At 40.1% G+C, this 14,306-nt stretch overlaps 2 protein-coding genes across 2 annotated transcripts; one reads left to right on the top strand and one right to left on the bottom strand.

The window, feature by feature from the left end:
• The first annotated feature begins 4,712 nt into the window (after positions 1–4,712).
• Positions 4,713–6,192, top strand: LOC6613530. The gene is made up of 2 exons (XM_002037962.2): positions 4,713–5,683; positions 5,750–6,192. The coding sequence occupies exons 1-2, from the start codon at positions 5,669–5,671 to the stop codon at positions 6,008–6,010; spliced, it is 276 nt and encodes a 91-aa protein (XP_002037998.1). The 5' UTR covers positions 4,713–5,668; the 3' UTR covers positions 6,011–6,192.
• Positions 6,193–12,128: 5,936 nt separating this feature from the next.
• On the bottom strand, positions 12,129–12,436 carry LOC116800210. Its single transcript, XM_032713981.1, has 2 exons — positions 12,256–12,436; positions 12,129–12,199 (listed from the first exon to the last, which is right to left on the bottom strand). The coding sequence occupies exons 1-2, from the start codon at positions 12,434–12,436 to the stop codon at positions 12,129–12,131; spliced, it is 252 nt and encodes an 83-aa protein (XP_032569872.1).
• Positions 12,437–14,306: the final 1,870 nt, after the last annotated feature.

Here is a 14,306-nt window from a genome sequence, read left to right as displayed (position 1 = left end):
GTTTCGCAAAGCGGGCCAACGAAAGGCCTCCGAATCCGGCGGCAGTCGACAGACAGCGCTGGCCAAGTTAACAGAGCTGTTAGCCAAGTTGTGTTGTTGTGGCAGGCCTTTGCATTTCCACTTGTGCGTCACGTGCTCCTGGCTGTTGTTGTTGCATTGAACTTGAACTAGTGGCAAAGTTGTCGCCGTTGTGGTTGCTATTGCAGTTTTCCTGTTCTTCCGACATTGGCGCCTATTTTGCCGGCTGTTTTTGGCTGGCATTCGGCGTGTTTTCTCACCGCGCAGGCGCTCTGAATTGGGAAGACCATATTTGTGTGATATTCGGTTTCAAATTTCATTTGATTGCCAGTCTGCAGTTGCTTTTGCTGCGAAGGGAAGTCAAAGTAAACTAATCATTCAGCACGAGTAGGAAATTATAATAAGTTCCAATATAAACGCAGCATATCCTGGAAACTATGCCTATAAATAGAATTCATTCATTCGCCCGCACAAAATTTAAATTATGGCGCAATGTGAGTCAATGGGGATCTCTGCAATAAGTGCTGTAAAACGCAATTAGAGTTAACGATTGGCTTTCCTTTGTAGATGTATCTTTATAAAAAGCAATCCTTGAACATCAAGGATACCAAAGTTATAAAACTAACTATATTTAGCATATTTATGCAGTACATCCAAAAGTATTTTAAATTTAACGTCCTTTGAATAATTAAACAGCAACAAATATTGCTCCGAAAATTCGAAGTATTTGTACTTTTTCTTACCTCTTCCGCGGATCGGATAAGCTTCGAACGGATAAGCATTATACACGTGCCTCCCGCTGAATCCCAAATAGTATACAAATTTAACAAGGCGGGAAAACTTGCACCTTGTGCGCTGCGGAAAACTGCGAGAGTGGCGGCTGTTTGAAAGGCTTTGTGTGCATTAGTCAGTTTCCCAACAAAAATCAATCTTAGAAGGCGTATCTGTTCGTGAACTCCCTTCGATGTCATCCAGCTTCTAAGGACGTCGTTGGCTAAGCTGCCAAGTTGGAATTTTTAAAGTTTGATTTCCTCGGAATTAGCTGGTTTAAGCTAGCTCGAAAATATGATATTTTGGTATTTGAATGGTTGCACTCTCACCAAGGGACGCACAAATTCAAATGCAATTTGATTTTTCAACATTTTTCAGCTGGGTCGCGAAACTCCCCTTCAGGCTTTGAAAATCTCCCTTGTTGGGCAAGTGAAACCTTGGCCAAGTTCAAGTGGAAAAGTAGTCATAAGTCGGTGGCAGCCACATGGGTGCGCTCAGTACTTGGAAACTGAAAGAATTGAATTGTGGTCGGCGAGCTTTGCGCAAATAAATTAAGTAAGTGTACTTTGAGCTTAGAGCTTGCCAAAGAATCGCTCAAAATGGAGTGGGCTATGGCAAGATTAAAAGTCCCAACGACTTTGAATGTAAATTTAATTTGAGTCGCAGCATGATGTATGGCATAGCAATTTTAATCAATTGTCTCCAACTTAGCAAAGAGTCTAACAAACATTAGTCCTCTTATCCCGTCACAATCCCATTGAAATTAATTGATTTTGGCTCAGCAGTAGGCAAACAAATACATATCATCAATGCGGTTGGCCAAATACGCTGGCGAAGCCAAGCAGATTAAACAGTGGCTCATAAAAGGCAATTAATTTTACAATCTAAGTAGTTGCCATTCAGATACACTAGGGCATAGGCAATATACTTAACTACATTAAGCATGCGTAACTATTGGTGGTATTCTTAAGTGTTATTCCACATTCGTCTTCAAGCCATTTAGCTGTTATTGAAGGAATTATTAATTCCGACCTTAGTCGTGTGGGAAAACAAGTGATTATAAACAGGATGGAAAGCTACAGTCGAGTCCATCGATATAGGGATATATTTTCAAATAAATAGCACTTAAAATTAAATTTCGTAATCTATTAAAAAGGTACAGAAAGGCACAAAAAAAGGAGAGCAATATGTGAAGCCCTGGCAATAAAATCCTAATAAATTATTTTGAGGCCACAAAGCCTCTTATTCTAGGGAAAAGGAAACTATTCTTTTGAAGCCATAAATTTAAGGCTACATATGTTGCATTCAAAGTACCTGACAGTTCGTTTTGTTGTTCAGTAAATCAATAGGCAATATCTTACTTTATTCCTTAAAATAGATATTGGATTGCAAGTGGTTGAGTGATACCTATATTCAAATGTGATTTTATACTTTACTTGGTATTTTATAAAGGGGAAAATAGTTTGGATTACATAGTTCGTTTTGTCCGTAATGAAATTATTCAGTTAAATCGTTAGGAAAATTTTGTTAACAGGAAACGGGCGGTTACTTATCATCTGGCCACTAATTAAAACAAGCCGCAGGCGGAAAGTCCGACTGATAGCGAATTCCAACTTTGGGGAGTTGGCCAACCTCTAATGAATAATGACCGCCCGGAGGGGCGTAAAAAGAAAAACGCAGTTCGAATGTCGGACAGCACTTTGCGCTTAGCGTGCGTGAGCAAATCAAACACGTCCTTGAAGGACGAATACGTGGCGGGTACTGGCTTAATGGAGGCAAAGCGGGACGTACCAAAATATCCACTGGCATCGACAATTATACAATCGATTTGATGCCAGTCGCCAGTTAGTTCGCAGTTCCCAGTTATCCAGATGAAACTTTTTCCAGGTCTAGTCGGCAAAGTTTTCGACAGAGCAGCAGGTCCTTTCGTTGGATGGATGGATGTATATTGACCCAGCCAACGTCCTTTCGCTTTGCATACTTTGCGCCGCAGTGCCAACGCAATTTGTTCCAATGTCGTGTGTCACGTTTGCTTTCATTCTGGCATGGCTTTGGCTCCTTGGCTTTTGTTTGGCATTTTGCTGTTTGCGCTTGTGCCATTTTACCCCCACCACCCAAACCCCTCGCAACTGCAGTCCACCATTCCAGTTTCTGCGTCCACCTTCCCTGCATTTTATACGTTCATTGGCTTTGATGTTGTAGCTGGAAGGACTAATGAACCCTTTGGCGAACGGCGTTGCCGGCAAAGGCCCATAAAGCTCAAGCGAACACCGCTCACATTGAGATAGATAACACGAACACTGGCCATACATGGATTTTATAGTTCCTTTGTTCCACGCTCCTCCACATAATACATTTTTCCGTCTGAATCTGGAGCAAAGGGCACGCTAAAAGAAAAGTTATAATTCTGGGATGGCAATGTTTATGCTTTTTGAGGCTTTGAGGATTGGGCCATTATGGTTTCGCTACTACATTCTTTTCGTGGCTGCAATTTGAATTTGGGTTTGTAGATTTCCATGCCAGGCGCTCTAAAAATTGGAGCATATTATCTATAGTTGCATTAAAACTTCTTTTTACATTTAGTCAGTTTGTAGTGGAAAAAATTGAGCTTTCGTGTTAGTCAGAATAGTTCTATGACAGTTTAATTGGCGCTTGAACCACATGGAATTTGGTGTTCAACTGGACGCAAAATGGAAAACACGGCAACTTCATGCAACTTCAAACTATTAGTTTGTATAGTTTGTAGAACTGGACAAATGTAAGCTAATACAATGTTTATAGTATCTATAGTATACTATCAGATTTTTATAATGTTGCCATGGCACAGTTTCAAACATAATACATTTTAAGAGTTAGAATACATTTATACACATTTTTTTTGGAACCTGATATTTCATCAATTTGTAGGCACAAACAACAAGCATTACAGAATTTATATTAAATGATGCCCAATATTTACCTCTGGCACAGCATTTATAATTCAATTAGTTTGATGATTCACCTGGAGCGGCGAGGAAAGGACGCGCTGCGTCTCAAAAGCCAGCGGAAGTAATAATTACCGCAAACGGTGGCCGTTTCTCGGTTACAGGTGGGCGCTGAGGTCACTCCTTTCGTCACCGTTATTGGCAAAAGCCCGGGGCACGTTTCGTGTCAATAACTTACAATTAGCTTGAAGTGCCCGGGCCGGGGGCGGTGGTTGTGGGGGCGTGGCTATTCATCCACTTGGGCCATAACTAATAGATAATAATGACACGACCACGTCAAAAGTAGATGGTATTGAGGTTCATTGGCCCTCCCATCCTAATTGCCGGGATAGGGGACAAAGTTCACTGAGCTGCAGGTTGTTCGGAGCATGCGATTCTCGTGTTTATATTAATCAAAAGGACCCAGGAATAGTGCTGGGAAAACTTAATAAATTAAAGTCCAAAATATCAAACTAACGGGCAGCAGTAGGGAGAAATGTATATTTTTGTAACATGACGCGCACCTTATTTGGAAGCTAGAAAAAGCTGAATTAATATACATGATTCATCTTGAAATATTAAAAATATATATATCTTAAGTTTAGCAACTTTAAAGATTCAAACAAAACCCATTCTATTTGTTTGAAACTTTAAAATGGCTTTGGCCTGCGGTGGCGATAAAAGCAAATTGCACACAAACGCAAATTTTTGTTTGCAACAGTTGGACATCCGGTGGTGGTAAGTCTTCCAACTAAGAGCCATTATAAGTTCAAAATTCTACTTAAATTTGATTACACCTACTTAGCTCAGAGCACACTTAAAAGTCTATCGACATGAGATTGCGGATTCAGCAGCCGAGAGATATATGGTGGTCACTCGACAGATCGTAGACGCCCTCGAAAATGTCCTTTGCCAATAGTGTACGAGTATTGTATCTGTATCGCTGTGGAAATAGAAGGCTGCAAAAGGAATGGAAGTCCGGGCTTATAAATATAAATGCCGTCAACGCCTTGAGGCGCCAAACATATTGAAATTGTCTTTTTGCACGACGGTTCAATGCACAGACTTAAAAATTTTGCCGTCTGGTCAAAGTTGAATGGTCAGAATGTTGGGGAAAAAAATGTGAACTCTCCTGGTGTGTTTTTCCAAGCGGTTTGTTAGTAATTTAATTGCCAAATGCAAATTTCGAATTCCCTGCGCAGATTTTCCCTGACATTAAATACAAGGCAAATAATGACTAGCATAAAATTAGGTAGAGTGCTGTCCAGGTGCAACAGATTGAACTTTGAACGCAATTTTAGTGGAAAACAGAAATTAAATTTTATGGACTATAGGGTGCACAATTGTCCTATAAACTTAGTCGCTTTGCAATTGCTTAACCCAGCTTAAATAAACAAATATATGCTGTTGGCTCGAGCACAATTTGCAGATGCTCAAAGGGTACTTGTGGATATTAGTGAGGGAAGAAGCTCTTCAATGGCTGCATCAGTAAATGGCGACATTGGACAACTATTTACACAATATCCTGTTTCAGATTCCGTACATAATTATCTGCATTGGTTTGGCAAACAACTCCCGAGAAATGAAAGGGTTTGTATCGCTGCTTGATTCTAACAAAAGGAGGTGAATCAACACAACCACAAATCTGTGGGACAGCAGCACCTATTCCTTATGGGCCATAACAAAATAAAGGGGAAAAAAATATGGCACCAAACCAGACAGAAAGTGTTTGTTGAAATAGTTAATTCCCTAGGGTCCACAAAGCTGCTTTACTTTTATGTTTGAAGAACTTGAACTTCAGGTTGCTAAACTAAACTTTAAAAAAGAGTAGGCTCAGCATTCTAAGTAAGAACGAGTTAAGCTGAGATACATTTCACATTCATTTCTCTTCCCTACATAAGCAGAGAAACTCCAAAATGCCAGCAGATAAGGTAAGATACTTTTCGTAGATTTTCAAAACACATGTAATATATCTTTTTTTCTTTATAAATTTACAGCCCCCCGAGTTCAAGTTTCCCATGCATGATTTACACTTGAAGCAAACGTTTCGCAATGTAAAAGTGGGCTGCACTTTGTCCCTGATAGCTCCACTTATTTTGTACACTTTATACAACAATCCGCGCAAGAGGAAGTACAGGAACTTTTACTCCAACTACGATCCGATGGATGCGTTCGATCGCATGATGAGTGGAGGCTACCTATCGTCCTGTCCGCCGGGCAGTGGTCCCAAAAAGGATGACAAGAAGAAGAAGAAATAGATCAAGGCAGCGACAGTACTTTATCTCAATTCCCATTGAACACCATACAGAATGCCACCTTTCAACTCTTGACAAATTGACCATGTGACCTCTTGTCGACACACCTCCCCTAATGGAAATCAAAATTTACATGAAATAGTTTACACATTACATTACAAATAAATTGGAGCATTGCAAACAATTTTAAAAGGTATGATTATACAGACACTATTGCATTGCATTGTATTTTAGTGCTTCGATTTAATCGCCTTTAAGCGGAGCTACCCAATATGTGTTCGGTGATGGCGGAAATCCTTCGAAATGTTGTCTAAAATGCTGAATAAAGGATGTGAAACCATGCGAGATGGGCGTTTGGAGATGTGGGGCAAACCGAAGGAAGGCAGCTGTCGACCGACAAACTTACAGGCAGTATCGAAAATGAAACTTTTCGGTGGCATCGGAACAACAAATGCGGCCTCATATAATGCGGAAAATGCATAAAATTTCAATAAACTTGCCGCTGCCTCCTGCATGCTAAGAAAAAGAGGTTCGCGGTTGCATTTCGCCATATTTTCGTAGATGGGTGCAGCCTTCTTCGTCTTATGGTAAATGTGCAGTGTCAGTGAAATGGGGAACTTTATTGCTGGCCGCGTTGACATCCCTCGCGGCATTGTCACGCTGCCTGCCTGGAGGAGCCGAATCTGGAGGAATGGCAATAGGTTTTAGCAAGTGCACTCATTGGTGCCCACCATGCAGCCAAGGAGCTAAGGGGCTGAGGGGCTGAGGGCCATTTGTGCAGCGAACCGCGTTGTTCAGCATGGGAAGCATGTCGCTAATTATCCTCTTCAAAACCTAAGCCCGAAATGTTCTCCATGCAACTTGTCTTAGGAAATGGTGAACTTTTGGCATTTGCAGCTAAGCCTCTCTCAGCCGCTTCCTGGGTCATATTTAAGCGAACACCAACCGTGCCCAAATGCTGCACTACCTCCCCACTGCTCCTGCTCCTTGCTTCTTTTACATTGCCAACCTGGCCGGAACATAAGTCCCGGCTCCAACTCACCAAAGCAACTCGCTCGCATCCTGGGAGCCTCAAAGCGAAGCAGACGTGCTCGGCTGAAGAACACCTCAGATAGCAAAACCGCAAATACCACAAACTGCGCCATCTCGACGGAAGCAACAATGGAAATCAGTCAGATGCTGGAGTCCCAAAGTCGCCAGTGGAATGCTCTACACTAAACCTTTTTCTAACTTAAAGCATATATTATCATCATAGCAAAGCTTTATAGCTATGAATTTAACTGTAGCTAGTAACATAATGTAGAGTTTAAATTTCATGGTAGAGATCTTGCTTGAGAGTGTATATACCCCCTCATGTATAGGGTATAAACAAGTTGAGTACTTAACAAAATTTGTCTGGGCTGCTTTTTCGAGAGTGGCGCGGCTATTTTGCATGTTGCTGCCACCTGCCCACATAAACAGAAATGTTCTTGGGCACGTTCTGCTGTCCGGGATTTTTATTCAAGGCAAAGAAACATTTTTATAGCTGTTTCGGGTCATAGAAAAACGGGCAGTTTACTCTTCTCCTAGTCCGGTCTTTCATCCTCCTTCAAGTGTTTGAGTTAGAAGAGGTGTTTTTAGGGTACACTTTTTTTCGTGACCCTTTTGATTGCCAATCGATAGCCCGTGTTAAGCAGATATCAAAAGCATAAATGTGTATTTCATATTTGTTCATTGTTGAAGGCACTACATCCCGTTGAAAGTTTTCAACGCCAGCATGTTTTTCGTTCCCAGAAATCAGATTGTCACAAAATAGACATTTTGGGGCTGGGGTAAATGCATAATTGCTACTTAGCAGGTCCTCGACTTGCACAGCTCATTAAACCCTTGTTGTGGCAGTGCTCGAAAGTTGGACAAATTGCATGGGACCAGCAGAATGATGGCCCAATTGTGCGCCTCGTAAGACCGAACGACTGGCAGGAGGCTTCGATAAATCAAACTGGCAAAAAGGATTTCCGCCCTGACTTTGACTTGATGTGCATTTAATGGGCGGTTTGCGTCACGAAGGTTTCCAATTGGCCCAGTGCTGGTAGACGGACTGGCCTGCTCGCTTGGAAAATTGCAGTTTGGCAGCTCGGCAAGCTCGCAAGTTTGGCAATCCGCTTACACGTCACGGAAGTCGGGCCAAGCGCCCAAAAGTAGACAACATTCTGCATTATTCTTCATATTTATGAGCCGTAGTGCAGAATGTCGCTTTATTAGGGTAACTGGCTGGGCAGCTCTGCACTTCGCAAACAAGGCTAACAAATGAACATGCGAAATGCCGATGAGTGAAGCCCCATTTCGAGCAATTGAACTTTTTGATTGAGTTCGGGGGCTTAAGCGATTTGCCAGCTCAAGGGTTTGCACAATGGGTGTTAAATAGATTCAAATTGATTGCAGAAAGCATTTTCAATGCAAACAGATAGTTTAACAATTTATCTGTATGGTGACAGATATATTCAAGATACACAACTCCTGGCAAGGATATTGTTTCTTAGTTAAAATTAAAGAGAAATCAAAGATATACAAAATCAATGAGATAAATTAATATTCTTGTTTAAATTTTTATTAATTCCTGGATTTTATATATTGTTAAATTTTTATTAATTCCTTAATTTTATATTTTCGTGGAATTTAACTTGTTTAACCCAAAAGTCGTGGTGTTTAAACTGAGGTGTAAAGGGTAAAACATGCATAATGTCGGAGTGAAAGCTGCAAATCCGTTGTGGATTCCGTGTGACCTCCTCCTTATCCCTTAGGTTTTTTTTTTTAATTATGGTTACGCTGACATAGGCACGTCACTGACAACAACAAGAACCAGGACACGAGGATACAAGGACATCAGGACAGTAGGACAGCAGGACAACCTGCGCATCTGGCACATAATTTCATTCATTTTGTTTTCATTATTGCACCACTGCTGCTGTCGAGAATTGGAAAGTGATTGCCGTCCTGACAGCTTAATTTAAAAACAGAACTATTGGCGAAACGCTCCGCAATCTGGGCAACTTTAATTCGGTTAGCCCGAAAAATGTATATACACTTTATTATTCCTTCACTTTGTGCTGGTAAACCGACGTTTTTGCGCCCGGCGGGCTTTAATAACACTCAACTACCGCATTTGTTTACCCACACAAATAAGGATTTCAAGTGGGAAAATTAGTTTATTTATCCTTTTTTTAACAGCTATTTCAGACAAGGCAGAATTTCTTGTTTGTTTAATGGAAACAAGTCAAGCTGTTTGACTTCTTAATAATTTTTTTCGAATTGTTACAATATATTTCACTACAGCATTGTTATGGTGAAGAACTTAAATAGGTTGAAAGGTATGAAGGTATCTTCGTTCAAATATTTTGTGGGCTACTGTAGCACCGCACGTAGAGATGAAAAGCTCTAGCGATGCATAGTTGACGAGACAGGTATCGAGAGAGGTTAAAACAATTGCGATCCACTGCATTTTCCTGCCACCCACCTGAGAATAGCGAAGTGTTCGCCTATGCGATTTAACGGGTTGAAAAACCGGAGGGGAAAATGAAAATGTAAGCGAGGATTCGAAAGGGATAAGTTACCCCTTCCTTCGAGCCTTCCACAGAAATGGAAGGCCCCTGGGGAGTGCGGCACATAAAAATACACTTTGAAGATGTTTTTATTAACCACACTGCCTGCACTTTTAGCCCTTTTTTGTTCATGCAGAGAAACAAGTATGTTTGCTGTGATCTGCTTTAAGTTAAATCAATAAACATACTTACTACATACATTCATAGTTATGGCTTAGGGCTTATAGAAATTTCTATGCCGGTCATGAGCTTTGATGTTTGAGCCCTCGCCAATAATAAAAAACGTGGGGATGTGGCAAAAATTAAGCATGCGCCGTGTGGAACCGCGGAATTTCCAATGCAATCGTGGCTTAAAGCTGAAGGAGTGTTCGCCCCAAACCGTTTCCATTTGGATATATCACTTTAAGAACGCGGCGAACGGGTCGATGGAGCACGATGCTAAGCACTTCTCCACTTGGTAGCAACTTCACTGAAAACATGGCGTATGCGTAACGCGCAACACATAACTCAAATCGCCGGGCATATTCATCTCCATATGCAAAGTAGATTTATGTCGCAATTCTGTTCCGGCGTCGGCGTTTTTCGGCCCTCTTCAGCCATTTGAAATTCCCACTTGTCGGCGTATTTCGCTTGTTTGTTGATTAGGGCTCGAGTTCTTTTCCCCCATCAACGTGAATTTTCCCCCTTTACATAGCTTAAAGTAAACCTTTGCTTCTTATTTCTATTTCGGTTTTTTTTTAGCAGGTATCTAATTCAGGCATGCATTATTTAATTACCCAAATTCAGCTGGGGCGTTGTGCAAACAGTTCACGTGCCTGAATTTTTGACTAGAACTTTTAGAGAATAATGGAATTCTAAATGGAACCCTAAAGAATTGCGAAGTTTAGACACGTTCTAAAACAAAATATTGCCGAACGCTAGCGAATCCGAGTGCAAAGGCTAACTTTAGGCTTACATTTTTTTACATTTGTTTATAACAAATAGATATACTTACTTTGTTTTGGAATATCATTTATGAGATCAAAACTTAAGGTTGTCAAGCTCATAAACTACAATTCTTTAAAGGTCAATCCGGCAAAAAGGCCAAAAAAAAAAATGTGTCAAAAGTTCTTTATTGAATTTCGTGAGGAAAATGCCAAGCGAAATGCCGGCAATGAGGCGATCCAAATAAGCTGCAGCCCACAGGCCATATGGCTCATGAAATCCCGGCAATGCAGGCCAGCGGGAAACCGATGCAAGGCGGTTTTCCATGGAACCTCCGTTGGCACAAAAGTGAAGCCCCGTCAGGTCGACACCCATTCCGGGATTTGTTTTGGGTTCCGGCCATCCAGCCAGCCAGGCACATCGAATAGGTTTCGGTTTTATTGCTCACTCTAACAGCATTTGGGCCATGCATTTTCCGCATTTTCCAGCAGTTGAGCCCCATGAATTTTTTTGTTAGCATAGCTTTCCTTTTGTGGTTTATATGATTGGAATTATGGTAATGTTTTGCCGTTAGTTTGATTGGAATATACAATAAAAGACTTGTCAATTTCAGTGCTTCTTGCAAAACCACTTGCAAAAATATTTATATTTCATACTAGTTATCACTTGGCAGTGAAAAGTTTTTCCTGTCGTCCTAAGGGAATTAATCAGTTTCATTCAACTGAAATTCAACAATAAATTTTAAAGTTTTGCGACTTAAAGCCAGCCATCCAAAAACTTTTGTTATAACTTATTTATTTCGTCGACTTCAAACTTTTTTGCGGTGCTGTTTTGTCAATAACTTCCAAAATTTAAAACTCAATACCCTTTCTATTAATTACATTTACATTTAATGTAGCTTTTTCTATCAGCGAAATGGTTGTCCATTAATTAATAAAATAACATTTTCACAATCACATGAACATTCTGCCAGTGCCATCATTCAGATATATAGATGGATATATATACTGCGGCACATATGTATATGGTATTCGAAAAGTGCACAAAAGGCCATAAAATAAAAGCTTCCTGAATTTCGGTTTTTCATGTGCATCATTTGGCCCATTCTATACGCCGCAAATTGTTGCATTTTTTAAATATTCTGACTGAGCATTTATTTGTGGTTCGTAAAAAGCTTCGATTCCCACTGGACCTCAATCCAAATGTCCGTAAAAATGATTGCACTGCAGAGCCTAGAAATGTATTCTACATAAAAAGTGCCAGCAAAAATCATAGCCAGGTCAAGACGACACTGGTCACCCGCCCACTGGGCCCTGCTGGCATTTATAACTTTGACATTAAACTTTTGTGGGAAAAGATTTGCTCTTTTCGGTATTGATACCAATTGGTGTCAGTTAGGATTGAAATAGGGCTAAAAGGCTCAGACAGGGCCAAAATACAATATATTACAATAGGACTACAACTACTTACACATTGCAACTACTCTTATCAATTCAAAAAATATAATGATCGTTCCGAAATATGTGCTTAGTTTAAATGTCCATTTAATTAGTAACAACTTCTTTCGATTTCATACCACTCCCAATTTGACTTTCTACCATATGTAAAAATGGTTACATTCAATCTTCGGGTAACATTTTACAAATTGTAAAATATCTTTGACACGCTCCAAGATGCAATTTTTTAAAAACTAAAATGCACAAATTGTTTATGATTTGCAAATCAGTAGGCTTGTAGTTCATTTACCTGGTTTTCCCTTAGCAATTCTTACACAATTTATATTTCTCATTTGGCAGGCATTTACGGCTTCCGTAAAACACGTTCCATCGTGACCACACATGGGCTTAAAGTTATGAGCGCAGACTTTCTCACAACTTTCAGCAAAACCAAACCAGAAGCAGATTAAGGTCAATCCCAAGATGTGCATTGTTCAAACTATATATGGCAATGTCAGCAAAAGAAAACCCTTAAATATAAATGCAAGTCTCCAGCGGGTAATCGGTTCTGCTAAGGTTAATTTAATGCGAAACAAATATGTTTCACCAACTAGATTAAGCTAGTTATTAAAGAAATCCGCCTTGTTCAAAGTGTTTACACTCTTGCATGAATGATAAAATGTATGTTGAACCTGCTTTACAATTAAAGCCAATTGCTTTCCGCATGAACTTGAACTTCATTGAAAACATTGAGTATGCATAACATTCTTTTCAGTTTCAATAACCCAAGTGATTTATAGCTTTCAGCTCCGTGTTCGTCCTTATATGGCCATCCGTCATCCGTTTTGTAACAGAAAACTGATTTTATTGGCCCTAGGATTTTTAATGTATTGAAGGGAAAAGTTCAGCACAACCGACTTGTTTGCTAGTGGCTACGAAAAATACATTGCGGAAGTCCATATAACATATTTATAAATGAAAATCCCCTAACTTTCAGCAGTGACCACAAGCATGAGTTCATGGGCTTCGCCGAAGCAGGAAGTCACTGAGCACCGCAAATTCATCGTCAACTACAAAATTGAAAAATCAAGGAAAATGTATACATAATAACTGCAAGATTGCTGGGGCTATTCAATATAGTGGGCTATATTTTAAGCTAGGATATGAGTGCCTGCTGCAAAGGACTCAAACTTAAAAACAGCTCGGTTTGAGTAAAACTAAATTCGCACATGCAAAGTAATTGAATAACATATTTTTAGGTTCTGAGGCTTGGGGTTACCCACACCACTTTCCGTAATTAAATTTAATTTTCAGACTTTAGCCATGAAAATGCGAGAAAATCACTTTGCATGGTAAAGTCATAAAGGTCAACGAGTTTTTTTTTTGCCTTTTTTTGTGAGTCGTGCAGCGCCGAGACATTCATACATTCATACAGCGTCCTGAATGCGAAACGCAGGAATATTTTCCGCACAATAAATTTACAGCGTATATTTAGTTTATCCCTGCAACCTCGTGGGCACGTTTCCGCCTTGACGCCATCAAACAAAAGGCACCCGGGAGGCCGCCCAGTTCAGCGAAATGTCGAGCAGCTCCGCCCCACTAAAATAAACCGACTTTCGCAAAAACACATATGTACACTTCCACTACGTATTATAGTGTGAAAATTCTCGCCTTTCGCTCGACTTTTTTGCGGCTCAGTCTTTCACGGCCTCTATTTCATTAACTTAGTTTGTCACAGAGGGCTCAGCGCTACGCCCAGCGTCTGAAAATAAATGAAAGTAAGTAAATCATACCTTTTTTTTAATTCTAAAGTAAAGATAAAGCACTTCAATGTTTGTCATTCCCTAGATCCTATAAGAGGCAAGAATATGTCATGTTCTTAAGTTGCTCTTAAGTTTGCCCTGAAAAGTATGCTACGTTTGATATGCGATTATCCTGCCAATTAGCTAACCCGAAATTTTTAGTTCAAAGTGCAATTCTCTGTCTCATTTGTTTCAATTATTGCCTAATGGTGGCCTCAGTCGATAAGTCAATGCTCAGATGTCAAATTCGAGCAAGTTGAAAAGGATTTAATTGTTTGCCACAAGTCACTTTGCGGATTTAGTCATATATACTAGAGCCTTGCTCTAAAATCCAGGTCATAAATTTTCATTTGTCGCAAACAATTTCAACTTTTTTCCTCCATAATTCAGTCTATTGCTGTCCTGGGAAGAAGCAATTCAACTTTGCACAAGTTAATTAATTGATTTTCACAAACCAATATCAACGGCCTCTGGCATTTTCGCTCATAAAGTGCGGTTTTTGTTCATTCTATGTACTTATAATTAGGGTTATAAAATGCGATAAAATTGACTAGTTAAC

This window comes from Drosophila sechellia, chromosome 2L (genome assembly GCF_004382195.2).
Source record: "Drosophila sechellia strain sech25 chromosome 2L, ASM438219v1, whole genome shotgun sequence".
NCBI lineage: Eukaryota > Metazoa > Arthropoda > Insecta > Diptera > Drosophilidae > Drosophila > Drosophila sechellia.
Note: the sequence above shows the minus strand (reverse complement) of the source record. Positions and strands in the feature narration are given on the sequence as shown.

Coding starts and splice junctions, on each gene's coding strand:
- LOC116800210 (XM_032713981.1), bottom strand. CDS start 12,436: ATGCACATCTTGGGATTGACCTTAATCTGCTTCTGGTTTGGTTTTGCT. Junction 12,200..12,255: donor AATTGCTAAGGGAAAACCAG/GTAAATGAACTA, acceptor TGTGCATTTTAG/TTTTTAAAAAATTGCATCTT.